Source organism: Theobroma cacao, chromosome 6, assembly GCF_053813885.1.
Source record: "Theobroma cacao isolate CCN51 chromosome 6, ASM5381388v1, whole genome shotgun sequence".
In the NCBI taxonomy this organism is placed as follows: Eukaryota; Viridiplantae; Streptophyta; class Magnoliopsida; order Malvales; family Malvaceae; genus Theobroma; species Theobroma cacao.
This window is the reverse complement of record NC_142644.1, coordinates 31,403,520-31,429,937: the sequence shown is the minus strand read 5'-3', so window position 1 is coordinate 31,429,937 and position 26,418 is coordinate 31,403,520. Positions and strand designations below refer to the sequence as shown.

The 26,418-nt window shown below is 38.0% G+C and overlaps 7 protein-coding genes across 9 annotated transcripts; 4 read left to right on the top strand and 3 right to left on the bottom strand.

Moving 5' to 3' along the window:
• Positions 1–28: 28 nt before the first annotated feature.
• LOC18597258 (mediator of RNA polymerase II transcription subunit 11) lies at positions 29–1,090 on the top strand. The gene is made up of 3 exons (XM_018122688.2): positions 29–185; positions 275–391; positions 610–1,090. The coding sequence occupies exons 1-3, from the start codon at positions 132–134 to the stop codon at positions 790–792; spliced, it is 354 nt and encodes a 117-aa protein (XP_017978177.1). The 5' UTR covers positions 29–131; the 3' UTR covers positions 793–1,090.
• Positions 1,091–2,095: 1,005 nt separating this feature from the next.
• Positions 2,096–5,291, top strand: LOC18597257 (putative carboxylesterase SOBER1-like). The gene is made up of 6 exons (XM_018123721.2): positions 2,096–2,422; positions 3,188–3,240; positions 4,029–4,152; positions 4,236–4,357; positions 4,814–4,921; positions 5,004–5,291. Exons 1-6 carry the CDS (start codon positions 2,152–2,154, stop codon positions 5,091–5,093), a joined length of 768 nt encoding a protein of 255 aa, XP_017979210.2. The 5' UTR covers positions 2,096–2,151; the 3' UTR covers positions 5,094–5,291.
• Positions 5,292–6,211: 920 nt separating this feature from the next.
• LOC18597256 (uncharacterized) lies at positions 6,212–7,202 on the top strand. The gene has a single exon (XM_018123722.2). It carries the CDS (start codon positions 6,356–6,358, stop codon positions 6,983–6,985), a length of 630 nt encoding a protein of 209 aa, XP_017979211.1. The 5' UTR covers positions 6,212–6,355; the 3' UTR covers positions 6,986–7,202.
• Positions 7,203–10,277: 3,075 nt separating this feature from the next.
• HT1 (Protein kinase superfamily protein) lies at positions 10,278–14,203 on the bottom strand. Of its 3 annotated transcripts, none has more exons than XM_018122642.2 (4): positions 12,874–14,203; positions 11,710–12,165; positions 10,735–10,995; positions 10,278–10,535 (listed from the first exon to the last, which is right to left on the bottom strand). In XM_018122642.2, the coding sequence occupies exons 1-3, from the start codon at positions 13,288–13,290 to the stop codon at positions 10,747–10,749; spliced, it is 1,122 nt and encodes a 373-aa protein (XP_017978131.2). In that variant the 5' UTR covers positions 13,291–14,203; the 3' UTR covers positions 10,278–10,535; positions 10,735–10,746. The 3 variants fall into 3 exon arrangements, with proteins under 3 accessions (XP_017978131.2, XP_088663170.1, XP_007026235.3); XM_088807044.1 differs by lacking the exon at positions 10,278–10,535 and adding an exon at positions 10,557–10,650; XM_007026173.3 differs by lacking the exon at positions 10,278–10,535 and having other exon boundaries at positions 10,557–10,995; positions 12,874–14,200.
• Positions 14,204–18,182: 3,979 nt separating this feature from the next.
• LOC18597254 (Ubiquitin-specific protease family C19-related protein) lies at positions 18,183–21,073 on the top strand. Its single transcript, XM_018123633.2, has 4 exons — positions 18,183–19,062; positions 20,074–20,229; positions 20,344–20,555; positions 20,747–21,073. The coding sequence occupies exons 1-4, from the start codon at positions 18,322–18,324 to the stop codon at positions 20,937–20,939; spliced, it is 1,302 nt and encodes a 433-aa protein (XP_017979122.2). The 5' UTR covers positions 18,183–18,321; the 3' UTR covers positions 20,940–21,073.
• Positions 21,074–21,718: 645 nt separating this feature from the next.
• On the bottom strand, positions 21,719–23,592 carry LOC18597253 (tropinone reductase-like 3). The gene is made up of 6 exons (XM_007026169.3): positions 23,362–23,592; positions 23,058–23,174; positions 22,717–22,851; positions 22,352–22,477; positions 22,158–22,259; positions 21,719–22,059 (listed from the first exon to the last, which is right to left on the bottom strand). Exons 1-6 carry the CDS (start codon positions 23,503–23,505, stop codon positions 21,910–21,912), a joined length of 774 nt encoding a protein of 257 aa, XP_007026231.1. The 5' UTR covers positions 23,506–23,592; the 3' UTR covers positions 21,719–21,909.
• A 345-nt stretch (positions 23,593–23,937) lies between these two features.
• Positions 23,938–25,731, bottom strand: LOC18597252 (tropinone reductase-like 3). The gene is made up of 6 exons (XM_018122985.2): positions 25,552–25,731; positions 25,147–25,263; positions 24,875–25,009; positions 24,531–24,656; positions 24,341–24,442; positions 23,938–24,261 (listed from the first exon to the last, which is right to left on the bottom strand). Exons 1-6 carry the CDS (start codon positions 25,693–25,695, stop codon positions 24,112–24,114), a joined length of 774 nt encoding a protein of 257 aa, XP_017978474.1. The 5' UTR covers positions 25,696–25,731; the 3' UTR covers positions 23,938–24,111.
• Between the last annotated feature and the right edge of the window lie 687 nt (positions 25,732–26,418).

Below are 26,418 nucleotides of genomic sequence, written 5' to 3'. Positions count from 1 at the left end.
TAGTTCTCTATATAAGTAGAGCAGCCAGAAACGGCGCGTATTGAACCCCTTATGGTGAGCTTTGCTCCAAAATTCTGACTTTACACAGGTGTGATTTTGGCCCCGCTGAAAACTGAAGAAGCCAAGGTTCCATGGATTCTCCCACTCAGAACACTTCGTTGCAGCGGCTTCAAAATGTGGAGAAGGTAATTTGATTAATCTCAAATTTCCCATTTCTTTAATGAAAATTGATTATAAAAAGGAATTAGCTTTGGTGATTTGATTGGAGATGCAGAGAATAGTTAGGGTTTTGGAGCTGGCGGGAGGTGTCATGGATGAACTCGCAAACCCAACGGGTCCCAGGAAAGAATTCATTAACAACCATTGCCGTGAATTCATGAAGATGATCAAGGTTTCTGCTTTCCCCAGATTTCTTACATCTTTTTTTGAGCTTCATTCTGTTGTATCTGTCTTCTGCTTGAATTGCCTGATAAGATCTAAATTATGGTTAACTTGTTATTTTGAGCTGTTGAGTGTTTCTTAAAGATTGAATTGGAGCACCAGTTGTAGTTTTAGGGGTTGGAATTTTTAAAATAATGTGCAAATTTCTGTTTTTTTGAAAAAAACCAGGATATCCAAGTGACATTGAGGGATGAAATCAAGAGTGCTTGTGAGTACCGCCCATTTGAGAAGTGTGATTATAGTTCAAGGATATCGAATGAAATCTGTTGCAAGAAACTTGAATACGTGCTCTCTCAGTTGGATGCAATGAAACAAACCATTGATGAATATCAAGGTGAAGGTACCATTTGAAGATGCAATGCAAGGAGTTGGATTGCATGTTTTTTTTCAGGCAGGAGTTAGACAGGCTGCTTATTAGTCAGACAAGATAGACAAGAAGGTTTCTTTTCTTTGGTACCATGAAAGCTTACTAGGGAATTGTCTTAATTAACAGCATGACAAAGCTGAATATTATGTCATATATGTACTTTCATTTTAACAAAGTTCACTAACTTTCATCTCTTGTATCCTTTGTTGAATTCTTCTTATTCATTTTTGTTGCTCCGGTAATCAAAAGTTTCTCTATTCTTTTTGGTTACCTCAAACTAAATTCTGTCTCAATTTGGAGGCTGTCATAAGCTTGTGTGATAGATATTTTTATCTTTCTGGTTTGGGGCTTCACAGTGGATCCAAGTGGAACGTACAAAGCCACCTTGCTTAGATTGCTGTGATTCGTCCATAGTTTAGTAATTTGGTTTGGTTGTTGTTTTTGTGAATTCAGATGTTCACTATTCACTAGAATAGATCACTGAGCTTCGCTCACTACCAACAGAAATGAGATTCCATCTGATTTTGTCTAGCTCTGGCACCACCTGCTGCCATCTCGAATCTTTCAAAACTCTTATAAAGATGGATTAAGTAAACAACAATGCCCCTCGCAACATCTGGAAATCTATGGTTATCATATCAATGTAGAATATGTGGAGTAACGTAAGCAGGCAAAGGTGAGCTTCTTCAGTTAGTATCAAGAACTTGAAAGCTGGAAAATGAGCCTTGCATTTGTGCCATAGAGCCTCATCCAGAGCTATAATACACTCCTCTTGTACAAAAAAAGAGAGCAACATGCAAAGTTCAATTTAGCATGTTCCATTTTTCAGAGGGTTTCAGTTTTGTATGGCAGTGCTGGAGAGGGCTATAAATTATTATTGCTTAACAAAACCAAGGAAAAAAAGATGTTTGTTCTCTTCTACTGAAGGGTTAGAGTGGCAAAGGTGTTAACTTTATAAAGAAATTTGACTTGATTGAGTTGATTCTTTCTATTCATACTTTGTTTGACTTCTTGGATGGATCCCATTAAAAAATGCAGCAATATTTTGTTAAGAATGTAGTAGGAGAACTCAATTAAAATACCAAATTTTTGTTTTAATTTTCATAAAATTAAAGAGAGACAAAGAATCAAGAACAGAGCCCAATAGACCAAACAACACAAACAGGCTCACTGGACAACTGGGCTAGTTAGTTCAGAGTCAGAGAACAGTTAACTTCTGGTTGGTAAATTGGGCTTGGCTGCTGGTTGCTATTCCAAAATCGTTGGGGTGGTTCTAGTCTTTTCACTTACTTTCCGAGTTTGCAGAAATTGTAGAACAAAAGGGTCAGCATGGGAGACCGGAGATGCAGCCTATGTTGTTAAAGAAGCCGACAGTTCTTCTCGCAGTGACCCTCGGTAGCACCATCATCTTCGTACTATTTTTCCAACCGAGCCGCCTGTCTTCTTCTCGAAAGCCGGACTCCATGGCTGCTCGAAGCTTTGTTCTTTGGCTTCACGGGCTAGGTGACTCTGGCCCAGCCAATGAACCCATCAAGACCCTCTTCAGGTCTCCCGAGTTCAGAAACACCAAATGGTCTTTCCCTTCTGCTCGTGAAAACGCCGTCACCTGCAACTGTAAGCCTCATTGTATACATTTATGACGATTTGAGATTTTGCTTGTTGACTTTGTTTTGCGTTTTGAATGAAAATGGTATGTATCGGTCTGATTTTTCTTAGCTTAGTTTGAGTTTCAGTGTAATTTATGGCAGTGAATACCGTGGGAAATTTTGGGCAAATCGGACTACAGCTGATTAAGGTGGATAATTTTGAAGTAATTTGTGGTAGATACTGACAACATTTGGAGTGGTTGACAAGGATCAAGTACGAAAACCCGGTTTTAATTTGATGCTAAGAAGAGAGAATGAAGTAGAGCTAACAAGAAGAAATTCCTAGCAAAACGGATGGTTCAATTTTTACGTATACTTTCAATGTCAAAACTGCCTCATGAACTTTTGGTATTGCTGTGGAAAACTTTCTTAGTCACGTTTATTTTTGAGCTGGATGGGAATTTAGCAATTGGCATTGTCATGAATGAGATGGTCTCTGCTTTTAATCAGTCACAATACTAGAGTCTATGTTCAACTTTTGACTGTGTGTTGATGGCTCATGGATTGGGGTTCTAATACTGTAACAAATTGCTAGATTCTCCTAAAGTTTTGTATATCACTCCTCAGACGATATAACTAGTGTCATGAATCAACTTTAGGTTTATTCTTTAGAGAATGACATGGTCCAGGACAGGCAATTAAGTATTATTCATTATGATAGTGCATTTATTCTTCGCCTGATGGATTTTTTTTTATGTCATGCCTTTCTTTACTAGTTTCCTTCACCTTGCAGATGGAATGAGGATGCCTTCTTGGTTTGACATCCATGAGATTCCCGTGACAGCTGTAAGTTATGCTTGTTTTCCTCATTTTCATTTATATCTGTTTGATATACTGCAGGGACATTTCTCTTTCAGATTTCATTTAAATATCATTCATATTCTTTAAATCAAAATTATGTTCATTTCATAGTTAATTCCAAGTGGATTTTTCTGCCTTTTTGTTTCTTACCTACACTTAAGTGCAAGTGAATTTTGGTGGTATTGCCTCATTATTGCATATTATAGCTTTAGTAATTCTAAAAGTATCTGATGCGGCTACATGATGTTTAGTCTTTATTGTCCAACCATTGATTTCTTTCTTGACTCTTATGTTTATGCATGCATGCTTAGTTGGAGTTACCCATTACAAGTTGTGGGCTTTGTGGCACATTAACATTCTGAATATGTAATGGACCATGAAGTTGCAACCATGTGATCTCTTGGAATTATTATGGTTAATGATTGACTGAATATTTTTTCTTCAAAAATAACACATATGGCACTTTGCAGAAGCTTTTCACTTTCAACATTAATTCTACGTTGACGTAATATAAACACAACATGCAAAGCTTCCACAAGTACAAGCTCCAAGATTTTTCTGTCAGCCTGTTTTCTGAACCTAAATTCTACTCTTTCAATGTTCATAACCTTCATTCCAAGTTGGTTTTACTCTGCATTACTTTCTGTGACATGTTTTAAGATGAAAGATGTTTCCATTTGAATCCCTTGAGTTCTTATGATGATGAGGATACTCTGCTTATAGTGATGCTGGTTCCATGTAAGGTATTAATTTTGTTTTGTTTATATGTATAGGATTCTCCGAAAGATGAAAGTGATCTTCTTAAAGCAGTTCAGAATGTGCACACAATGATAGACAAGGAAATAGCTGCTGGGACAGATCCTAATAATGTATTTGTATGTGGATTTAGTCAAGGAGGTAGGAAGCTTTGATCTGAGGAACAAAAGATTGATACATTTCATTACTTGTGGGATATTGCTAATTATTACAACCTTTTTCAGGTGCCTTGACCTTAGCTAGTGTCCTGTTGTACCCAAAAAAGCTTGGAGGTGGTGCAGTCTTTAGTGGATGGGTTCCTTTCAATTCTTCAATGATTAAAAAATTCCCAGAAGATGCAAAGAAGGTGCCTTTATTCAAATACACCTAATGTATCTGGTTCACTTAATAATTTACCCCAATTGGTTTTCCTGTCTTGCTTGATGATACATTTGCCTCTCTAAACTAGATATATAATGGCTCTTAGTGCCTTGGTTTAGAGAAAGCATTCTGTTCTCTGCATTCAACGCTTGACAATTAATTGATATTTGTCAGATAGAACACTTGCACGTGTGAAATATCTAACTAACTAATAGGTATCAGCTTCTACAAACTGTCTTTAGCATTCTGATCCATGGGGATGCAATTGCTAACTGTGTCTGTTATGTTTTGATGGATATATGTTATCTACTGTCAGTCCTTCGGAGATTATGAGTTCTTCCAGAACAACAAACCTGTCTGTATTGGAATTTCTCACTACTATGAAATATCCTTACAAAAACTTTTTCTTGGTTTAATGGTGTGAGGCCTGAAACTTGTGCAGACACCTATTTTGTGGTCTCATGGAATGGCTGACAGAACTGTGCTGTTTGAGGCTGGACAAGCAGGGCCCCCATTCCTTGAACAAGCAGGAGTAAGCTGTGAGTTTAAGGTATGTATCCTACACATTTTTCTGATATTCTGTTGCATTTATATATGGCTTCTGCAAAAATTTATCATCTATGATTCTGTAGGCTTATCCTGGTCTTGGCCATTCAATAAGCAATGAGGAGCTGCAGTTCCTTGAATCATGGATCAAGACTCGTCTACAGAGTTCGTCATAGAGGTTTGATTATCTTAAGAACTGTATCGGATTATTGTCATTCCTTTGAGTGAAATTGTTAATTAATTAAATACTATAAAATAAGGGAGGGTGACTTTTGAGTATATTGTTTCAGATTTTGGTTATTACAAGTTGAGAGTCAACTTCTGTATTGTTGCTTTATTTAAAACAAAAGTTTCTAAACTTCGACTGCAGAGAAGCATCCATGATCTAACCGTTTCGCTTTCATAACAAATATTACCTACTTTCCATATAAATTTGATTTACGCAAGAAAGAAGACGAAGTTCTGTGATATCCTGAAATGCCTCTTACCGGCTACAACCATACTGGCATTGACTTCACATTCAGCAGGGAATTCACTATTCATCATGCATATGAAAGAGCCTGACTTTTTTATCTGCATTGACCTCTTATATTATGTTAAAGAAACTTGATACTTTCCCAACAAGTTCTATCAGCTTAAACTGACATTGTAGGTTAGGAGAAGAGGTGAGGGAAGAAGAGATGTTGTGCCGTGGCCCGTGGGATATTCCTACGCGGCTAATTAATTGTCAATATTTTCTTATCTGTCAGAAATTGAAGGAAGAGAGGCTAATGTTGGGTTGTGACTAGTGACTAGTTTATCCAATTAGGATATGGTGCCTAGTCAAAATTCAAGAACATTCAGACCTGACCTTAGGCCTTAGGGATCCTTCAAGCTTTGGTATAATGGCTTTCGGCTTGTCCATCCTGAACAAGTATGGCACTGGGAATTTTTTATCCTAGCTCATCGAAGTTGGAAGTACGGGGCTTCTGTGTAGTGCACTGGGTCTATGGTTGGGCCAAGCCCCTCGTAGAGCCGGACCTATGCGGGAATGCCATGGCCACCAACCTCATTTGATTACATTGACGTGTAAAGAGGGGCGGGGCAGTGCAGGGACAAATGGGAGATTAGGTCCCATCACATCAGCGCGTCAACTGCCCAACTGCAACTCCAAATGACGACGAATAAGACCAACGTGATTCAGATTTCAGATTTTCTCACTCTGGATGATTGTCATCATGCACTTGTTATGACCCGCGTCGCACTCGAACGCACCCCAAGGTTCCCATAAACTACGTCACCAACCCAATGTTCTCTCTCTCCGTCTGCCAGGGAATAATAATTTCTCATCAGCCCTTCAAAGTCTAAAGCTCTGTTCTTTCTTTCTGAAGTCCTGTCTGTTGGATAAAGTACTTCTCCTGCTCTGTGTCTCTCTGGCTGATCAACATCAAATTCAACTATGAAGAAGCTCTACCGTAGAGGCACGGTCCATCCGTCACCACCAATCACAACCGATCATCTGTCCTTCCTTCCTGCCACCATCTTAACCCTTGCAGCTGCTCTTTCCCCTGACGACAGGGAAGTCTTGGCCTATCTCATCTCTTGTTCTAACAACGATTTTGGCAACTTTTCAAGCCACCGCAAAAACACCCATAAAAATCCGACTAAACGAAGCATCAGCAGCAGCAGCGATCATGATCATCCTCCTCTTTTTACCTGTGATTGTTTCAGGTGCTACATGAGTTACTGGGTCAGGTGGGACTCATCGCCGAACCGGCAGTTGATTCACGAGATTATAGATGCTTTTGAAGATGGATTAGCTCAGAGCAAGAAGGCAAAGAGCAAGAAAGACAGGAAAAAGAAAGGCGGTGGTGCTGATGGCTCTGGGGGTTTGAAAAGACCCGAGTTGAGTTTAAGAAAGGACGACTCGAGTGAGTTGAAATCCGTGGAAGAGAGTACCAGTAGCAGTAGCATTGGCAGTAGTGGTGAAGTTTGTGCGGATGATGGTGAAGAAGGAACAGAGAAGGGTTCAGTAAGGAGCTTTGTGAACTTCATTGGAGAGAGGATTTGGAACGTTTGGGGCCAATGAATTTAGACCCAGAATCGAGGAACAGAGGTGGTTTAGCTCCAGCTTTTTCCTCTTCATAAGAGAAAGAGAAAAAAGGAGAAGTTCTTATCTCTCTTTTTAAATTTGTATATTATGCCCTTTTGCAATGTAAAAATGGGTAGTTTAATCTTGAATCATCATGTTTTTGTTGTTTTTGAAGCAACCCCTTTTGATAAAGATTTTTATCTTTGTCCTTCCATTTTCTAGCTTAAGCTCTCTGTATAAAACATACCATATTCAGATTAGTTATCGACTCATGATCCGTGGAACTTTTGGTAACAAATTTATCATTTTTCCCACTGTGAAGCAAATTGATTCCTTGTGTTCTGTGTTTCTGACCTTTTCTTCTGTTGTCCTTCATATTTCTTTGAACATTTTGTACCTGTGAATGTTCTTGGGGAATCAAAAAATTGAATTCAGTTAAGAGTTGGCCATATGCATGATTCATCACACTCAGTTTGGGATTCTCAGTACTGCAAATGCCCTGCAATCTCTATGTTTGCTGAGTATATGATGATCCGTACAAGATAAAAGAAAATGTTCTTTCCTTTTACATGTTCTCCCTGCCGCCAGGGTTAGCAGCACTCAGCATCTTTTCTTACAAGCATGAAAACATGACAGTGCCAAGCAATAACCATGGTGGTTTCTTAACGACAGTGTTCACCAAAGCTTGTCCAAAATGCTGGAAATCCTCGGACAGAATGTGTAATTACCGTAATCTTTCCGCTGAAGTTCATTAGACTTTGTCCAAATCGTGAACGAAAGTCAGTGAAGCAAGGGAGCGGCTGTTTAGGGACTTGAAAAAGAAAGGGCATACATGCATGGAGGAGACAGCAATTGAAAATGAAGGCAAGTGTCCCTGTGTGGGTGTGGGCAATCAACGAGGTCGGCAAAAGTAAAGCTTCGATTAAAGGAAAGTGCCCCCAAATAATATACAGAAAGTGCCCCCACTCATGACTCCAGTCCAAACCCCTTTTCGTTGTTCCCCAAGGCCACCTATTCTTTCCACAAATGTGATAAATTTGGTTATTATCACTCTTATCAAATATTTCTCTTTGTTTTTCTTATATCTTTTTTATCAAATTAGCTTTTAAAAATTTTCATTTTTCGCGTGTTTGATCAAATCATTCCTTTCGCGACAAAGATTTTAGCCACCATGTTCGAGAAATCATTGACATATATAATATGAACCGCACAAGCATGTATGGAACTAAAGGGGTGTATCATGGCATTTATGCGATACATGTCACTATTGTGATCATTTAGAGAAATGGTAGTCTATTTAAGTGTAAGTGATGGAATATTACCAGAAAGGCTATGAATACACTAAACGTTGTTCCAATTATGTTAATGAGATATGATTACATTGTTTATGACTATAATTAAGTTTGATTTATAGGCGAGATTGGAAAGCAGAGGGAATGGGTCAAATTCAAAATTCTAGTTCAAACCAAGCTTATATGCAATGAATCAAAGTTAATTTTCAAAAGAAAAAATGTTCAAACCAAGCTTAGAGGGTGTGGGAGTTATTTAGTCAAAAAGGGGAAGAGAATATCTTTTGTTTTTTGTTTTTATGCTATACTATATGAAAGTTTGCACTCCTTGGGCATGTCCTTGTCTCTTCCCCTGCATTAAATTATATAAACAGTAAAGCAAACAGTGGTATCTTAGAGAACCGCATCTGCGTGCTTTGTGTTTTTGGCCAATAAATACAGAAAGAAGGGACAACTGGCTCAGGTCTCGGTGACCCCTATGGCACATATTCCCCTTCTCCTAAGTAAGCCACGCTCTGATTACAGCCACACCACCCTACACTTGTCATTTATGTTTTGTCTGCAGCCTCAAATTCCTTGCCTTCGGCCATTCCAATGATGGAACTAAGCTTTTTCATTGTTAAGCTATGCTCCTTTCTAAGATCCCATTCTGATGTATCTTACTAGTGTCATTTCCAAGTTTTCCATTGCTTGCACAAGAATAACTCCAAAATTTCACTATGGGTTCCGTTTTCCCCAGAAAACAAAGTTGGTCAGAAAGGTTTAACATATAACAAGAGTGGGATAGATGAGATCAGTGCACACTGCAGACTGCAGAGTGCTAGAGTGTCTGCTGCTCAAATCCTGATCAGACTCAGTCCTAAGAAACAGGCAAGTGAAAGACAGGGTCCTGATTAACAAAATTTAAATCCCCATAGCTTGGGGCTGTCAATTCACTCAGTTAAGTGAGCACCAATCCAAGGAAATGAAATTGACTTTTCGTGGGAAACACACAACCAGTGTGGACTGAGTCAAGGGTCAAAGATCTTATCTTAATTTGAGTTACGTATTCTAGGGGAGATCAGCATCACCAGGTTGGTCCACAAAGCCTCTTCCAAGTCCACCAGGTTTACAAGCACAACCGGGCTTTTCTTGCCACTTCAGGTTTGAATGTGTAGAGGGACCCAAAGGCTCTTCCAAGTCAGCCAGCCGCGTTTGAATCGTTCTCTCCCAAGATGGGTAAACAGAGAATAAAATAACAAATCCATCAAGCATTGAATCTCCATTAGGTCATTATCTCACACGGTGGTCTTAGTTTAATGTTAAAAACAAAATATATATTTGGTCTTCTTCTAACTTATTGTAGGATGATGTTAGACGTAAATTAAGGGTTAAGAAAATGTGTAACATGCACGCGTTTACACACAAATATATCATGCAGATAATCAAGATAATAAGTACTGTAATTTACTCTTTTTTATATATATAGAATATCATAATCTAGAGTAATTCAAGGGTAGCTTGAGTATCTTTTACTTTCTCAATGGCATGGATGTGATATATGCAGAATGCTTAAGATCGTTTACTTGCAGGCAGCACCTACCTAAGCCTATCTTGATTCTTCCAACCTTTCTCTTTTAATAGTTGCGAAGTTTTTTGAAGTTATTAGTTCAAAGAAGAAGACCCTTTAAACACAAGGAGAAGACTTGCTGAACACTATGTTATTAACAAATGCAATCTCTCATGGAGAAGGATCATGATTAATCATCAAGGTTAGGCTGAGGATATAGAGGGTGAAGAAGAAGATTTCTCTTTTCACTTGTAATTGAAGTTAAAAAATCACTTCGGCTTCTCTCCTCCTTTCTTTAGCAACGGAGAAGGTAAATCAGAGCCCTGGCAGGGAGTATCTGTTTATCTTCAACTGTTTCGAAGCAAGGCAGCAGCTAGGCAAAAGCCTTGATAAAATCAGTGATCGATTTTTTTTCCCCCAGAACAACATTTTAGAAATCATAATGCAACGATTAAAATGGGAATTCTCTTTAAGAGAAATGGTTCATCAATCAGGAAAACATAGAAACAACAGTATCATTTTACACTAAGGAATCCAAGGTTCTACCCCTTTTGATCACAGGGAGGGGTCTTGCCATAGCTGAGCAAGTTAGATTCCACCATTAGATCATAGCTCCAACTTATGCGATCAGAGACAATATCAAACTTACTTATCACTGAAGCTATTCTGTTCATATTGTTTCCGTTATAGAGTCATTTCTTAGTGAAAGCTGAATACCAAACATTGAAAATGATTAATCAAGGGGGGAACAATAGAATAGTGGGTTCAAAACCTAAATCAACTCTATGTAACTCATATTAATGCGACAGCAGCACCCTCCAGCCCTAGATAATTGAAAGAACATCAACTATGTACAAATTATTATGAAGTAATCTTGACCTTAAAAGAGGGAAGACGAATAGAGATACCTTCTACTAGAGTCAGGCATGTACAGGTATAGAAGAGCTCATAGAGACACATCCCTTTAACCGTTCAAGAATGACATTTCGGCTGACCAGCCCTGAGTAGGAAGTTAATGGGAGGCCCTCCTTAACACATTCATCATACCTTTCCAAGGCAGAAACAATGTCAGAGAAGTCTGGCCGCTTTGAGGGGTTTGCTGCCCAGCAGCGCTTTATGAGGTGTGCAAGTGCGGGCTGACAACTCTCCGGCAGTGGAGGCCGTTCATTCTGCCAACACAAAGTATAAAGATTAGAGGAACTACCATCAAGTCTCTGCATTATTGGAATTGGACTTTGATGCATCATAAGGTTAAGCAGCAGGAACTGGCTTTTATAAATGCACAATAACAGAACTGTCAACTGTACTGTAAGAACCCACCTCATGTTCTCTTAGGTATAACTGAAAAAGTAAGAGATTGTGCAGTATTTTCAATTCAAATTCCGTTTCATGTGGCATATACCTTTCAAATTCTATTTCCTATGGTACTATTTGTTCCTTAAATCTCTTATTTAACCCCTCCCCCCTATGTAATCTGAAGACAGAATAGCTTTGTAAGTACTAGGTGGCCAGAGGTTTTATCAGGCTAAGATTACGAGCAGTTCACCTCAATAAAGAAAACATGCATGAGAAGTGTTTAACTTTCTTTTATTGGAAGCACTTCAAAATGTAATCTAATGGCCTGAAAAAGGGGTCTAATGCAGCTCTTATTGAATCCACTAGAAACTTTAAGAAGCACTTAATAAATCATCCATGGAACTAGTTTGCTTCAATAGGATCATAATCTCTCAACTTGACTCTTAATCTTATGCCCACCAAAAAATCATGGTTTGGAAAAGAGCAGAAGCAGGTTCAATAAAGCCAGAGAAATCCATGCAAAAAAACCAGAAGCATCAGTCCCAAACAACAAAGGAAGAATTTGAATCTTGCTATATATATCTAACCTTTTCAGCCACAGCAAATGCAGCCTGCACAGGGGTCATTCCCTGAAAGGGAAGCAAAGCTGTTGTTAGCTCCCATAATACAATCCCAAAGCTGTACACATCGACTTTCCTAGTGTAGGGTTTCTCTTTAATCATTTCTGGTGCCATCCAGCGGTAAGTCCCCATGTTTCCTTTAGTTTCTAGGCACTGTGTTTCTAGACAGGATGTACCAAAATCTGCCACCTTAACCCGCATTTCATCATTTAGAAGCAGATTATTTGATTTGAGGTCCCTGTGGATCACACCTTGTGAATGAAGATACTCCATTCCTCGGGATATGTCGAGAGCTAACCTCAGTATCGTTTCTGTTGAAAGTGAGTATGGCTCTTTCTTGTTCAGGTACATCCTCAGAGTCCCTTGTGACATGTATTCTGTGATGATACAGTACACAGGTGGCTTCTTACAAGCAGCAATAAACTGTCAAAAGGATAAACTTTAGCAACAGAAGCTTCTACTTATGATCCATTTAACCAAAATAAAAGGAAAGTTTACTCATCTTGTCCAAATATTCTTGTAAAGAAGCATAAAAGTAGACCGCGGATTAGGATATTAACAACCATCTAAAATTAAACGAACAGAAACTCGGGAAACTCATGAAGAAAGGCTGTAAACTATGAAAGCTGAAGTGCTAAAAGGATTTGTTAAATGATCTGGCTTTAAGGGCCCATACACTATGACATTTATCAGCTTCAGAGTATTGCCTCACGATTCAAGTTTTATTTAGACTTGAAAAGATAGTGAAGTAAGATGAATTGATAAACAATAAATACCAATACAATTCCCAAAGGAAATGCAGGCTAAGGGGAAAAAATTTCCTAGAATTTCACAAAATTTAGTGCAGGAACAGAGTTGTCTTCAGATTTCATTCTCCCATGCATCAAGCTGAGATGACGACTGAGACCATGTCTTACATGATACAAAGTTCATGAGAACTTGGTGTTCAAACAGAGTAGTTTCACGATCTCAGTCTCTTATGATGCAGCGTGGCATTCATCAAACAACTAGACAAGTTCCAGTTAATGACATGAATATACAAACTGAAAGATTCATAGAATTGTATATTATCTTCAAAACATTCAGACAGAAAAACATTCTTGCCATGCATATTTCGATTTCAAGAGTTACCTGAACTATATTGGGGTGAAAGAGACGTGAGAGCAAAGCTACTTCAGACTTGAACTGCTGTTCAAGATTGGCTCTAGTCTCATCCTTGTGGTTTGGAATCCTCACCATTTTCACAGCAACAGCTCTCTGCTTGTAAATTCCACGATAAACCCTACTCTGAGCTCCGGAGGCAAATTTGTTACCTATAAATAATTGAGAAAGATCAGCAGTCCACTCCTCTTGATCGTCCTTTGAAACTTCCCAAGTCTCCACATTCTCAGAGTCCAAAATCATTGACCATGATTCCAAGCTATCAAATCTCTTCTTTTCCATGTTCCCCATATCAGAATTCAACTGTGTTTTTGATGAGGAAGGGGCTGGCAAATGTTTGCTTTTCGATTTTCGAAGGCGAAATGCATGGAAACAAGAGGTTCCCATTGAAGCTTTTGGTCTGGCTTGTTAGCCCTTTACGTGATAAGGGGTTTAAGGAATTGTGCAGGAAACTTTATCCTGTAAAAACAAACAGTCAAAAGGTATTTTCCTTCTGAATGTGTGAATTGATTTTAGGAACTGCATGAACTGATTCAAAAACATGGGTTTGGTAGAAGAGTGGAAAAGAGGGAATGGTTTTCATGAATTTCTCAAAAGAGTGACATGCTCAAAGAGAATCCTCCGGGTCCTTGACACAGATAACAGAGACAAAGAACCAAACTACAGGTTTCCATTTCACCGACTTTATAGTTGAGAGCAGAGATGGAAGCAAAGAGAATTTCATGGAAGCGCAATGAGATGCATATAGACGAATAACAAGTAGAGAAAGTGATTGTGGGGTTTCATGTTTTCATGGAAAAAAAGGTTCAAATGAAGAGCAAATTCATGGAAATGCAGATTTTCCAGAGAGAAGAGGAAAAGAGAGTGCAAGTTTTCACGGCTTCTTTCTAATAGGACCAGGAGATTAGATCGTTTAGCAGCTGAAAGATGAATTCAAAGCAGGGTTCTCAAGGGTATCTCGTGATTGCTCGGTTCGAAAGTAAGACTTTCGAGAAAAATAGAGAGAGAACGCGAAAGAGATAGATAGTTAGACAGACGGAGAGCTTTTTCCTCGAGCGAATCCAACTCCCTATGTTTCTGTTTGTGTCTCTGTTCCCTCTTTCCATTTGCATCATTAATGCTAAATGGCCACAGTGGCAAAGTTTTTCATTTCCTGATCATGCATTACGCTTTGCAATTGCATGTCAACTTTGGGTGGGATATATGCCCGGCCTTTAAAGATAATGCTCCTTCTCCAACATGTTTTTCACCCAAAAGTCATACAAGTGGCTGGTCCATGTGGTTAAACCATGAGTTCCCACGAGGCACACCCTTCGCCATCCGATCCAAAGTGATTTCACAGCTCCACCTCCAAATTGGACAACACCCGATCATCGGTTTCATCATGGAAATCTCCCTGTTTCCATCCCCCCTTTTCCTGTAAATTTCGTCGTTTCAATGATTATCAGGAATTGCTAGTTTTCTTTTCTTTGACAAGATATTTCCCCAGGCTGGTTTCCAAATTCATGTGATTTACGATGTTACATGCATTTCATCATCGAAAAGTTTAAAAAAAGATTGGCAAGTGGTAGATAACAGGAGTTTGGTCTCTTGTGAACCCAAAAAGGAACAGCAAAATTTACATTTCCAGTTTCTGCTCTGTTTCATGCCTGCAGCTTTTACCATGGCAGCAGAATTTCACCCTGGAGAGACCAAGGAAAAAGAAGCAAGACGGGGTGGATATACCCTGGAAATATGCTCAACCTGAAGCACCCAATCCTCACTTTATTCCAAAACTAAAAAAGAAAATTGATATGATCGTTTGTGACAACGATTAACAATGATTGGGGGAATTGTTTGAGCTGGCTGGTGTATAGAAAATGTTCCTTTAATTTTGCTTCATTTCTGTTCTTATGGAAGTCCCTAGTGTGTGCCCTTTTCTGGTCTTCCTTGTAAGCTAAGTCGAAATACCAAAAAAAAAAAAAAAAAAGAAGAAGAACATTCTTTCCAAAAAGTAATGCAAAAAAAATGCAAGCTTTTCCTTTTGAAATTTCTTCCAAGTTTGGTTCTTGACATTGCATTTCCGAAGCACACGACCCAATTTGATGGAAAGTCATGTTCTTGGATCAACAGGGTGAACTATGAAGGAGTCCAAAGCAAAAATGGGTATGGGTTTTGGGCCTTTGCCTGCAAAAAGGGTTTTGGACTTTGGGTTTTTGTTCTTTTTTCCTCCATTTTTTAAAAAAATATTTTCCAACAAATACTTATTATTATAATGTGTAAGGGAAATGAAAGAAAATAGAACTACAACATGCCAAATCTTTGATGATTTCGTTGTAATCAAACTTAAGAAAATAAAAGAACATCGACCTGATCTGACGTGACCCGATTTAGACTCGACTCATTTTCTTGTAAAAGATTAGAAAGCGATACTAATCCAAAAAAAATACGAAATGGGGTTAGATTTTTGAGAAGGAATTGGAAATGGGGTGTCCCAACACTCAAAATCTGATTGACTAAAACTAATTAGTAGCCAAAGTCAGAGGTGTTTCCTAAATAGGAACTTGATAATCAACCTTTATACAATTTGCTTAATTGTTGCTCACTCATCAATCCCTGACAAATTGCCCCTTTTATCCACTCTCAAACATTTTGCCCCCTCCTGGCCCATAATTGCAATCCCCAAACCTAACTCTTGTGGTCCATTTTGCTTTGATTCATCACCCATCATGAAATTATTAATATAAGTTTGCCACATCTTTCTTCAAGATTCTTTAAATGGACCATAGATGCTTGTCTTTCATGAAACTCTAAGTCTTACCATTCAAAATTTTAATAAAAAATTAACATATATGTTTACGTTGCATGGTATATAACGTGACAATTAAAATAATTACGAGATTATGATATCAAATTACGTCACATGTCATGTGAATAGAAAAATATCAATTGGTATTGAATTTGCAGTGAATTTATGTTATTATACTGCAAAATCAAAGATTGAAATTCTTGACAAGAATGGGAGGAATTAGGAAACAAGATTCCATAGTAAAGTAAAGGGAGAGATGATGCTTTCTTTTTGGAAGGGGGGGGAGAGAACAGAATCATGAAGTGACTTTTTCATGACTTTGGCTTTACCCCACGAGAATGAGAAAAAGACGACGAAACCCTCCAAAGTTGCAAGGATTTTTGAAATCTTTGTTTCATACCTGGAGGGCACTTTTGCCTACGAAAATTAAACATCATCATTCTCTCTCTCTAAAAGTTTTCAGGACTAAGCTTTTTTCGTCTTTTTTCATCTGTTGATACTCTTTCTTTTTAAATTAAACATTTACATAAGTCAACATTCACATAAGATATAAAATGAAATATTATAATTATAAACAGATAATATATTAAATGTAAACTTATATATTATTTTACGTAAGAAATTAAACAAGGTTTTATGAAAAAAAAAGAACAGATCATCAAATAATTGAAAATCTTTTAACCTTTATCAAAATTAAAATAAATCTAACAAGCAAGGAAACTTCAATTCTTTTGTTTTTTGTTGAATTTCCAAGTATATTTTTGTCCTTCATGCAACAATCTTCTCATAGACCTTGGATGCCCGTCTGCATCAGTACCGACGAGTGTGAAGAGTGAATTGCCGTATTTGTCCCTTAACGATTCCCTTCGTGTACGATCGTCGCTAAAACATCAAACCCGAAAACCGAAAAAAACCATCCCAAACAAACCCATCTACCGGTTTTGTCTCTAACGGACTCTTTACCGACCACTTAATCTGTGACAAGAATCAGCACTTCCACTCATTGGCTACCGTCGCTAAATAATGATAAATATGCATTTAATTTTGGGTATTTACCATTTGTCTATCAAGCAAACTATTACTATATTTTAGGAACTTTGTATTACAATTATAGATAATTAGCTAAATACATATATCGAAAATTTATTTTTTAATATAAAATATGATAATGCTCATTTCGTCTAATTTTTTAATTTATTGCTTTTAAAATTAAATATTTTTATCTTAATTTTTGTAAAATTGAAAAAAAAAATGAGGATTTGAAATTGGAGAAAAAAAAATATTTTAAAGGAAAAGTGTAATGTTGTATAACTAGACAAGTAAAATGGACTTTATTTTTGGAATTGATTGGGTAGATCTAGTACTAGTAGACTCGAGCGGTGGCAGTGATGCAATGCAAGTGGGCAGGAGGAGGTGGACCCGCCTTAAGCATGCCAAAATTAAGAATTGGGGTCGTGATTGTGATTGGATTATCCTAACCGTTCAATGATTGTGCGGAAAGAAATGATACAGACCGGCAGATCTTCTGGCAAGAGAAGATCTAACTTGTAGGACCCAATCAACCTCATCGCCAACCTTTCTTGGGTGGGACCACTGCTCACCGATTTTGACTGTGACACATGATAACCACCATTACTTCCCTTTTTAGGCAATTTTACCTCTCATGTAGTCATAGCCAAGATAAGGTAATTGTATTTAAATTTTATTATATAAAATTTAATTTTTATATTTTATTAAATCCTAATAAATAATATCTTATAAAAATTTAATTAACACTCAAACTCTTTTATTTATTTAAAAATTATATTTATGATAACTTACAAAATTAAACTCCATCCGAATTCAATAATAACCTAATTCTACTTAAATGTTTTCACATTGTTTTGAATACTTATTTACTTACCATTCATCATCACTTTATAATCTTGTCTCCTTCTCAAGGATGGTAATAAATAGTATGAATAAATATTAGGTATGAATTCGATTATAAACAATAAATATTTTAATATTTATTTTAATTTTTAGTGTATGTATTACTTATAAATTATTTATTTTAATTTATAAATAGTCTAAATATCGAATTTATTTTGAATTTGTTAACTTAATTTTGACTAATAAAGCATATAAAAATAATTAAAATTTATTTTTATTATTTAATTTGAGTGAAGGGCTAGCTTATTGTAGATAACTCTTCACCGTAACATAAATAAATTTTTTTTTGAAAAGAAGGTAATAATCCCGTAACAAGACACGATGGTGGCATGGCAAATCGTGATTGGAGAGTAGCCATCGAGCTTCTTTCTAGAGGATAAGGATGGAAAAGTAAATTCACAAAGGCCAAAAAAAAAATTAGTAAAAGCTGTGGACCCGCGGGCCGTGGCACATCAACCCTCCCGAAAGCCTCAAACAGCGAACAGCGCACCGCCATTTCAAAGAGAAAAGGACACACATGCCATTACGGCGTTTCCGCCAACTCGTTTTCGTCATTCCATCCTGCTACCACTCCCCACTCTTCCTACTCTAACTCCCACTACTCTCCACTCTCTCTGCAACTCCCCAAACTCTCTCTCTCTCTCTCTCTGAGTGTGCTTGTTTTCATATCAAAGATAAATAAACAGAAAAGAGGAAGAATGGGTTCTCGTATTCAGTCTCACCAGCTGAGCAGTGGGCTGGTGGTGTCGGGCAGGCCGGAGCAGCTGAAAGAGAGGCAACCGACAATGTCGTTGCGGGCAGTACCGTACACAGGCGGTGACGTTAAAAAATCCGGGGAGTTGGGCAAAATGTTCGACATCCCCGTGCTTGATCAGTCCTCATCCAACGGACCTTCTTCGAATCCCAACTCCAAGCAGCAGCAGCAACTTGTGCAACCTTCACGTACTTCCTCTTCTTCTCAGCCCAACAGTGGATCCGTCCGATCTGGGTCCAACTCAGGCCCGATCAGGAAATCCTCCGGGCCCATGCCTCTTCAGCCTACCGGGCTCATCACCTCAGGTCCTCTCAGCTCGGGTCCCAGGAGGTCGGGGCAGCTCGGCCAGGCCGAGCAAGCGGTTGCCTCGTCGGGGAAAGCAGGGTACGGGCCTGGGGTGACGAGTCTCGGGGAAGGGATGAGGTTTGGATTTAGGGTGTCGAAGGCAGTGATTTGGGTGGTGATGGTGGTGGTGGTGATGGGGCTGTTGGTGGGGGCGTTTCTGATGGTGGCCGTGAAGAAGGTGGTGGTTCTTGGGGCGGTGGGTGCGGTGGTGGCGCCCCTGGGTTTGGGATTACTTTGGAATTGTATTTGGGGAAGGAAAGGCTTGGTGGGGTACGTGAGGAGGTACCCGGATGCTGAGCTTAGAGGTGCTGTTGATGGCCAATACGTGAAAGTTACAGGGGTAAAATTTTTACTAAGTTATATTTTGGTTTACTCTTTATTTCTATTTGTGGAAACTGAAAACTGCTCTAAACATATTCGGCATTAATTGATGCGTGTTGATTTGTCATTTTAATTGCCATTTAGATAAATGTCTAATATGGTAATTCACATTTGTCATTATTGTCAGGGGAGGGGGGGGGGGGGGGGGTGGTTGGTTTTTCTTTTGTTAGATGAGTTAACGATTTGATGTTTGGATTCGGTTCGGTATTTGTTTAAGGTACTTTTAATCATGGGATTTTAGGTGAGAATACTAAATGTGGGTGTCTAACTATCTATTTTGTTCTGCAAACAAAGGCTCTTGTTCCTATAGCTGAAAGGAAATCTCTTGATGGTGTGGAATACATGTTCTCTGCTGGAAACAATTTGAATATTGGTGGGGTAAATGGTTGTTTTATTCTACCTGTCGTTCTAGTAAAATCTTGGTTATGCAGCATACTGAGCGAACCAGTTGGCTGTTCCTTGATTCTAGAGATGTCATATGATCTTTATTCGAGTTCCCTGCTGAACCAAGTATAGCTAATTGATGTACTGGTGGTAATTCTGATCTCGAGGCATATTTATTTTTTTGCAATATAGAAGCAATGATTGGTTTACTCAGCTTAAGATGGGGTAGTTATGGTTCTGGGTTTCCAACGTGCCTGATCATTAATTAGGAGTTACACATGTGCACATGATTGTGGGCTCGTGGGAAGGCATGCTTCACATGCCAAATGCACTGGTAGGGTACAGCATTGCCTGTGGGGAACTGCACATATTGGCATTGGAAGCCTATGAATACCATTAACATCTGCCATTGTCTTGTTGTTTTGGTGTTTGTCTACTTCGAATTGGAGTGGTTTTCTTATTTGGTTTTAAAGAAGAAATAAAGGATGAAACCTGAAATTGATGTGCAATAATTAGACACTCAAGTATTTATTTCTTATATTTTGATTTTGCTATAGGTTTAATTAAATCTCAACTCTTATTGTAGGTTGTCACCTGTGGCAGCATTCCTTTGGAGTCATCTTACCAGAGGGTGCCCAGATGTGTATACGTTTCCACAGAATTGTACGAGTATAAAGGATGGGGTGGTAAATCCGCAAACCCTAAACATCATTGCTTCTCCTGGGGATGTAGACATTCTGAGGTATTTGTTTTGGCTTAGAAAAATCTTCAGAATCTCTATCAGTATTGTTTGGCAAACTCAGAAATGTTGCTTCTGAGTGAATTTTCTCTTAGGCAACTTTTTTATTGTGGACAGAAATATGTTGCTGATTTTTACATATCAGACTTCCAATCTGGATTAAGAGCATTAGTCAAAGCAGGCTATGGAGCTAAGGTTGCTCCATTTGTCAAACCAGCTACTGTAGCTGATATAACAAAGCAAAACAGGGACTTATCTCCAAGCTTTTTACGCTGGCTAGCAGAGCGCAATCTCTCTAGTGATGACCGTATAATGCGCCTAAAGGAGGGGTATGCCATTTATTGTTCTGCTTGTAGTATCATGGTGATTTTTTCCGCACCTCAGTTGCATCTTTGTGGGATTTGTAGACTTTAGCTTTAAATAATTTGGAAATTAATGATTTCATTTATTGAAGCCTTTTGAAACATCTGAGTATAATTTCAGTTCTGTTCTGATAAAGAGGACGTTTGTTGTGACACAGTTACATAAAAGAAGGGAGCACTGTAAGTGTGATGGGGGTTGTCCGACGCCATGATAATGTACTTATGATTGTTCCACCATCAGAACCTATCTCAACAGGCTGTCAATGGAGCCGGTGCCTCCTCCCAACATATGTTGAAGGTCTTATATTAACTTGTGATGATAATCAGAATGATGATGTTGTCCCTGTGTAGTTACATCGCATTTCGTATTAGATTCTGTTTGCAACTGGACGTCACAAGTAAATACTGTTAAGGATGGAAAAAGGTGGGAATATCACAGTGCCATATTACTGTCTTCCTTTTCCTGCTAATCAAGTGCATGCAAATGGGGTAGAAGACACATAACAGCAAGACTGGAATCCCATAATAATCAAGGATAATCTACTCCTAAATCAGCATGCCTCAGCATTATGACTGAGTTACATTAGGGGAAGGAGGATTTTCTTTTGCCTGAACCTAGAATATGTTGTATTGTGAAGATCCATGAGTTTGAGTTAATGTACATAAGTTGCAGAGGAACCCTTAAGGGGTTCAGAAATGGTTGGTTTCTTTATAGCCTCTGTAAAGTATTTTGTCTTCTGAGTTTTTACATGTTTTCCACTTGAATCATGTGCAGTGTTGATAAATTACATGGTAGATATGCTAATATTGTAACATATACAAGAATTCTCCTGCCGTTCATGGTATATATGCTAAATATTATTCCAGATATTCCTTGGCTGATTTGACATCTTGTATAACTGCTTCCTTCTCCCTTAGCTTTTCCCTTGCCTGCAATGAAATCTCAAGGCTCAGGGTTCCAAGGGGACACGCACCCAACTGCCCAAGGAAAAGAATGCTGTGCCTGTTTCCATTGTTTCTTTGCATACCATCATGATCACAGGCGTTTAACTTTATTTACCTTTTAAGAAAAAAAGAACTAAGGAACTTTTCATTTGCAAAGGTTACAACTCAAGTTCGACTCTAGTAAATAAATTAAAGACGAGAGCTCCTGATTTTATTGATCTTTGTATCAAAGTTTTGGCAGTAAAGATAGCAATTCTGGTAATAGGAATAGCGAACCAACTACATGAATCAAGCGGATGAGTGAGGTCTGTATTCGCATTGCTTATTATTTTTGAAAACAAAGGAAAGGGGTGGCATTACAACAAAGAAAGGTATACTAAAGTCTAGAGGGGATACCCCCTGCCACCACAAGATTTTCTCCTGTAATATAAGAAGCATCATCGGACGCCAAGAAAGCAGTTGCGGCAGCCATGTCTTCCGGGGTACCAAGCCTTTGAAGTAGCGTCTGATCCTCAGCAGCCTTCCTCTGCAACATTTCAATTTCAAATTCAGTCCATGACAAGACAGACAAATGACATCAATTCGGCAAGAGGAGCCCAAAGTAGAAGTCACATATTCACTTACCACAACCTCATCTTTTGTGATGTATGCTGCAAAGTAGGTTGGAACAAAGCCAGGAGCAACACAATTTACACGAGTATCAGGGGCCATCTCAACTGCAAGGGCCTAAAATATGTTCAGGTAATGCTTAGAAGATGAAAAAGAGTTGATGGTTTGCAGAATTCATAGCATATAATGGAATGGACCAGAATACCAACCTTGGTCAACCCGAGAAGGGCTGTCTTAGTTACTCCATACATAGCCATAGCAGCCTGCGGATGAAAGCCAGCAATTGAGGAAATAAGAACAACTGATGAACCTTTCTGCAAGTGTGGAGCTGCCTCCTGCAATATATAAGGAAGTCGTCATGGCCCTTCCTCGTATACTTGTCAAAGTTTAACAAATACGGATTCCGGAAAAGTGACCAAGTAAATCGCTATGGCAAGCAATGGCAAACTATGGTATAGCCAGACGATGTACCACCAACAATCTAATCACAATAACCTGTACATCAATATATGCTACCCTAAAGCATATATGTTCTTTTATTTCCTAACATTTATCTTCACCCAAAGTGATTTACCTGTAGAAGAAGCACAGTTGCTTTCACGTTTGTTTCCCATAGCTTGTCAAGGATAGATTCTTGGGTTTGCAACAATGGATCTACCGTTGGATTTACAGCAGCATTTGATACAACCACATCTATCTTTCCATATTTCTGAAACAAAACCACCAACTCCTAAATTAAAGAAGTTCCTGCTACAACCTTTCAAAAAGAATTGTTCGTTGTATATAAACAGACTCACTGTTGAACTTTACTGTTGGATTGCATTTCTTCATTTCCAATATCAGAAGAGAATCGTACGGAAGGAAATGATAAATTTGTGTTATTAAGAACAGAAAAACATAGGATCAAATACTAACCTCAACAGTCTTTCGAATAAGATCCTTCCTCTGTTGTGCATTTGACACATGACAAACCACACCCAACACTTGAATCCCTTTCTTCTCAAGCTTTTCAACTGCCTCATCCACGTTTTTCTACAAGCAGACCAAAAAGCACAAACACCCATCCTCACATTTCAAACCAAAATTCTTCAAAGATTCATTTTTTCAAGGCAAAAGAGATCGAAGCCTGATACTCTTAGAACGAAAGAACAAAGTCAACGATTAAAAAAGCTGCAGCTTGGGAGAATTTAAAAAAAAAAAAACCCCCAAAAAAGGAAACCTGTTTGCGAGAAGAGATGACGACGGAGGCCCCTTCTAAGCCGAGACGCTCGGCGATGCTCAAGCCGATGCCTTGAGTCGACGCCGTCACGATCGCGACTTTGCCTTCGAACCTCCTCCTACCCTTCATCTCCATCTTCTTCATTTCCAAGAAGAGTTATCCTCTTAGCTTGTCCTTTACTTCCCTCCGACCTCGGCTTTTGCAGTATTAATAAACTACCGTACACGTATTAAAGAATAAAAAAATTTGCTATGAATTTATCATATTTGTAACCGCACTTAATTTTTTATTTGTATTTAAATAAAAATATAAAATTTAATAAAAAATTAATAATCTTAAATAAAATGTTAATTAATATTTTTATAATTGATGTAATGGAAGCATTTAATCACATGGACCGTCACATTACTCACCGATTATTATATGATTACATCAACTTATCAGATTATATGTTATATAGACATCAAAAATATGGACTACCATATTGTAGTTAATAGTACAAGAAAATTGAAGAATTTAGTTGAATAAAGTAAGGAAATTTTTGAATGTTCATACTTTAATTCTAATACAGTAAAAGAAAAAAAAAGGAAACGATCCAGCATTTATTAATCTTCCTGTGAAGTTGTTCCACTTCAAAGGGTAATAAACCAAATGTTTGTGATAGGAATAGCACACTGAATACAGAGATTAAAAGGACAAAGGAAGATTTGATAAAGGAGGGAGGGAGAGTAATAACGAAGAGGAAATTAACTACAGTCTAGAGGGGGTTCCTCCTGCAACAATCAAAGTTTCTCCTGTAATATAAGATGCATCATCCGAAGCCAAGAAAGCAGTTGCAGCAGCTATTTCTTCCGGAGTGCCAAGCCTGTTAAGTAAGGTAGTCTTCTCAAAGGTCTTCCTCTGCAACAAATTCCAAATTCCAGGTTTCAGATCAAGATTGAAGGCAGAACAAAAGATGCCAGATTGTATTATTACTTACTGTGGTCTCGTTTGCTGTGATGTATGCTGCAAAGCGGGTGGGTACGAAACCAGGGGCAACACAATTTACACGAATATCAGGGGCCATCTCAGCAGCGAGAGCCTGGAAAAAGGGGATGGAGAGGAAGGGAGACTATAAGAAGAACAGAACATCCCTGAAAAACTTGTGGAATTCTTTTGAATATATTAACCTTGGTCAGGCCAAGAAGGGCTGTCTTGGTAACCCCATACATTGCCATGGAAGGCTGCGGTTGATATCCACCAAGTGAAGAAACAAATATAACCGACGAACCTTTCTGCAAATGAGGAGCTGCATCCTGCATTGCATAAGGAAACAGGCTATGAACCTTCCAAACTTGTCAAGTCAAACAAAACCAGATTCAGGAAAGTGACCCTGCTGTAAACTATGAGGGTTAATCTATGGTAAGGATGCAAAATGTGTCAAAGAATAGCCAGATCATGCAACAACAACAGTTTACTTTAACTATTTTCCTTTTGTTTCCGACATTAATCTTCATAAAGAGGAGTCAATTACCTGCAGAAGAAGTATGGATGCTTTGACGTTTGTCTCCCATAGCTTGTCGAGAATAGATTCTTGGGTTTGCAGCAAGGGCATGTTAACTGGATTTACAGCAGCGTTTGATACAATCACATCTATTTTTCCATATTTCTGAAACCAAATCCACCATCTCATAAAAATGGCATACTACGATTATCATATCAAAGGGAAAATGTTCAAATTCTCAAGTTTAGCTTATTTTTCATAGTCACTGATCGTATTACAATCCAAGATTTTCACTGACTAACCTCAACAGTCTTGTTTATCAGATTCTTCCTTTGCTGCGCATTGGATACATGACAAACGACCCCCAAAACCTGTATGCCATTAGCTTTAAGCTTTCCAACTGCCTCATCCACGTTTTTCTGCAGGTAGATTCAAAACAAATCAAACAAGAAACAATTGAAGCAAATCACTATTATCATGTGAATTTTCTGTTTGTTTCGCAAGAAAAACAGCAGCTTGCAGCAGAAACAGCACAAACAAGTAAAAGGCCAAAAAAGAATCTTATTACAATTCACAGATCACACCACGATCATTTACAAAGTCTCACTCGACGAATGGTTGTGATGTTGCATGTAATCCATCTGATTAAACCTTTGAATATATAAAGAAGAGATCAAAGGGTAGAAAGATTTTTATCAGATCAGAACCTGCTTGCGGGAAGAGATGACGACGGAGGCACCTTCCAAAGCAAGCCGCTCGGCGATGCCGAAACCGATGCCTTGAGTCGAAGCAGTCACGATTGCAACTTTGCCTTCAAATCTTTTCGCTATCTTCTTCTGCATCTTCTCCATTTTCCTTCAACTCTGCAATGGCAAAATCAAAGTGTTCTCCCATCTTCTGTTATATAAAACCTCTGTCGAAGACCAACCCGCCATTATTTAAAAATATTTACTGATTATTTCTTTAAAAAATCACCCCAATAAAAAATTTAAAAAAAAAACCAAAAACACTAGTCAAAAGGCATACACTGTCTTTTAAGACAACGACAAATTTTAAAAAATATATTTTTTATAAATTTTATATATTATTTTTCATATGATCAGATAATATAGTAAATAGAAACAATAATAATAATAATAATCTCAAACGTTACCCCTTTAAAAATATGAAATTATCATTTTTGTAACATATTATTCAAGAAATTAAAGCATATTCATAAGAAAATAATTATAAGTATGCTCATTTATATTTTTTGGTAAACATATCAACTAGTATGTTAATTACTAATTAGTCTGGTTTTACTAATCTCATTCGTGATATATAATATCAAAATTATTACTCTTTACTGATATATTAGGATCTCAATTAAATTAAAAATTTGAACTAGAGACTATATAACGAAATCGTAAAGTCAAAAAAAGTTTTGTTTCTAATAATATACCTTTTCAACTATTGACCAGAAGATTTTTGCTGTTGTTGGAAAACCTTGACCGTTGAAAAAATATAAATATTCAATATTTTTCTGTCAAAAGAAATTAATAGGTTTTTCCTTTCTTACACATGCAGTTTTGCCA

Excerpts from the sequence above, each read along its gene's own strand:
- LOC18597252 (XM_018122985.2), bottom strand. The coding sequence starts at position 25,695 with ATGGAGAAGATGCAGAAGAAGATAGCGAAAAGATTTGAAGGCAAAGTT. Across the intron at positions 25,264-25,551 it reads TCATCTCTTCCCGCAAGCAG|AAAAACGTGGATGAGGCAGT; the intron begins GTTCTGATCTGA and ends ATCTACCTGCAG. Across the intron at positions 24,657-24,874 it reads CATCCATACTTCTTCTGCAG|GATGCAGCTCCTCATTTGCA; the intron begins GTAATTGACTCC and ends TATGCAATGCAG.
- LOC18597253 (XM_007026169.3), bottom strand. The coding sequence starts at position 23,505 with ATGAAGAAGATGGAGATGAAGGGTAGGAGGAGGTTCGAAGGCAAAGTC. Across the intron at positions 22,852-23,057 it reads TTATTCGAAAGACTGTTGAG|AAATATGGAAAGATAGATGT; the intron begins GTTAGTATTTGA and ends GTTTTGTTTCAG. Across the intron at positions 22,478-22,716 it reads CAACTGTGCTTCTTCTACAG|GAGGCAGCTCCACACTTGCA; the intron begins GTAAATCACTTT and ends TATATATTGCAG.
- LOC18597256 (XM_018123722.2), top strand. The coding sequence starts at position 6,356 with ATGAAGAAGCTCTACCGTAGAGGCACGGTCCATCCGTCACCACCAATC.
- LOC18597258 (XM_018122688.2), top strand. The coding sequence starts at position 132 with ATGGATTCTCCCACTCAGAACACTTCGTTGCAGCGGCTTCAAAATGTG. Across the intron at positions 186-274 it reads GGCTTCAAAATGTGGAGAAG|AGAATAGTTAGGGTTTTGGA; the intron begins GTAATTTGATTA and ends TTGGAGATGCAG. Across the intron at positions 392-609 it reads AATTCATGAAGATGATCAAG|GATATCCAAGTGACATTGAG; the intron begins GTTTCTGCTTTC and ends GAAAAAAACCAG.
- HT1 (XM_018122642.2), bottom strand. The coding sequence starts at position 13,290 with ATGGGAACCTCTTGTTTCCATGCATTTCGCCTTCGAAAATCGAAAAGC. Across the intron at positions 12,166-12,873 it reads TTCACCCCAATATAGTTCAG|TTTATTGCTGCTTGTAAGAA; the intron begins GTAACTCTTGAA and ends TCCTTTTGACAG. Across the intron at positions 10,996-11,709 it reads CATTTGCTGTGGCTGAAAAG|AATGAACGGCCTCCACTGCC; the intron begins GTTAGATATATA and ends TTGTGTTGGCAG.
- LOC18597257 (XM_018123721.2), top strand. The coding sequence starts at position 2,152 with ATGCAGCCTATGTTGTTAAAGAAGCCGACAGTTCTTCTCGCAGTGACC. Across the intron at positions 4,153-4,235 it reads ATGTGGATTTAGTCAAGGAG|GTGCCTTGACCTTAGCTAGT; the intron begins GTAGGAAGCTTT and ends AACCTTTTTCAG. Across the intron at positions 4,358-4,813 it reads TCCCAGAAGATGCAAAGAAG|ACACCTATTTTGTGGTCTCA; the intron begins GTGCCTTTATTC and ends AAACTTGTGCAG.
- LOC18597254 (XM_018123633.2), top strand. The coding sequence starts at position 18,322 with ATGGGTTCTCGTATTCAGTCTCACCAGCTGAGCAGTGGGCTGGTGGTG. Across the intron at positions 20,230-20,343 it reads GGGGATGTAGACATTCTGAG|AAATATGTTGCTGATTTTTA; the intron begins GTATTTGTTTTG and ends TATTGTGGACAG. Across the intron at positions 20,556-20,746 it reads ATAATGCGCCTAAAGGAGGG|TTACATAAAAGAAGGGAGCA; the intron begins GTATGCCATTTA and ends GTTGTGACACAG.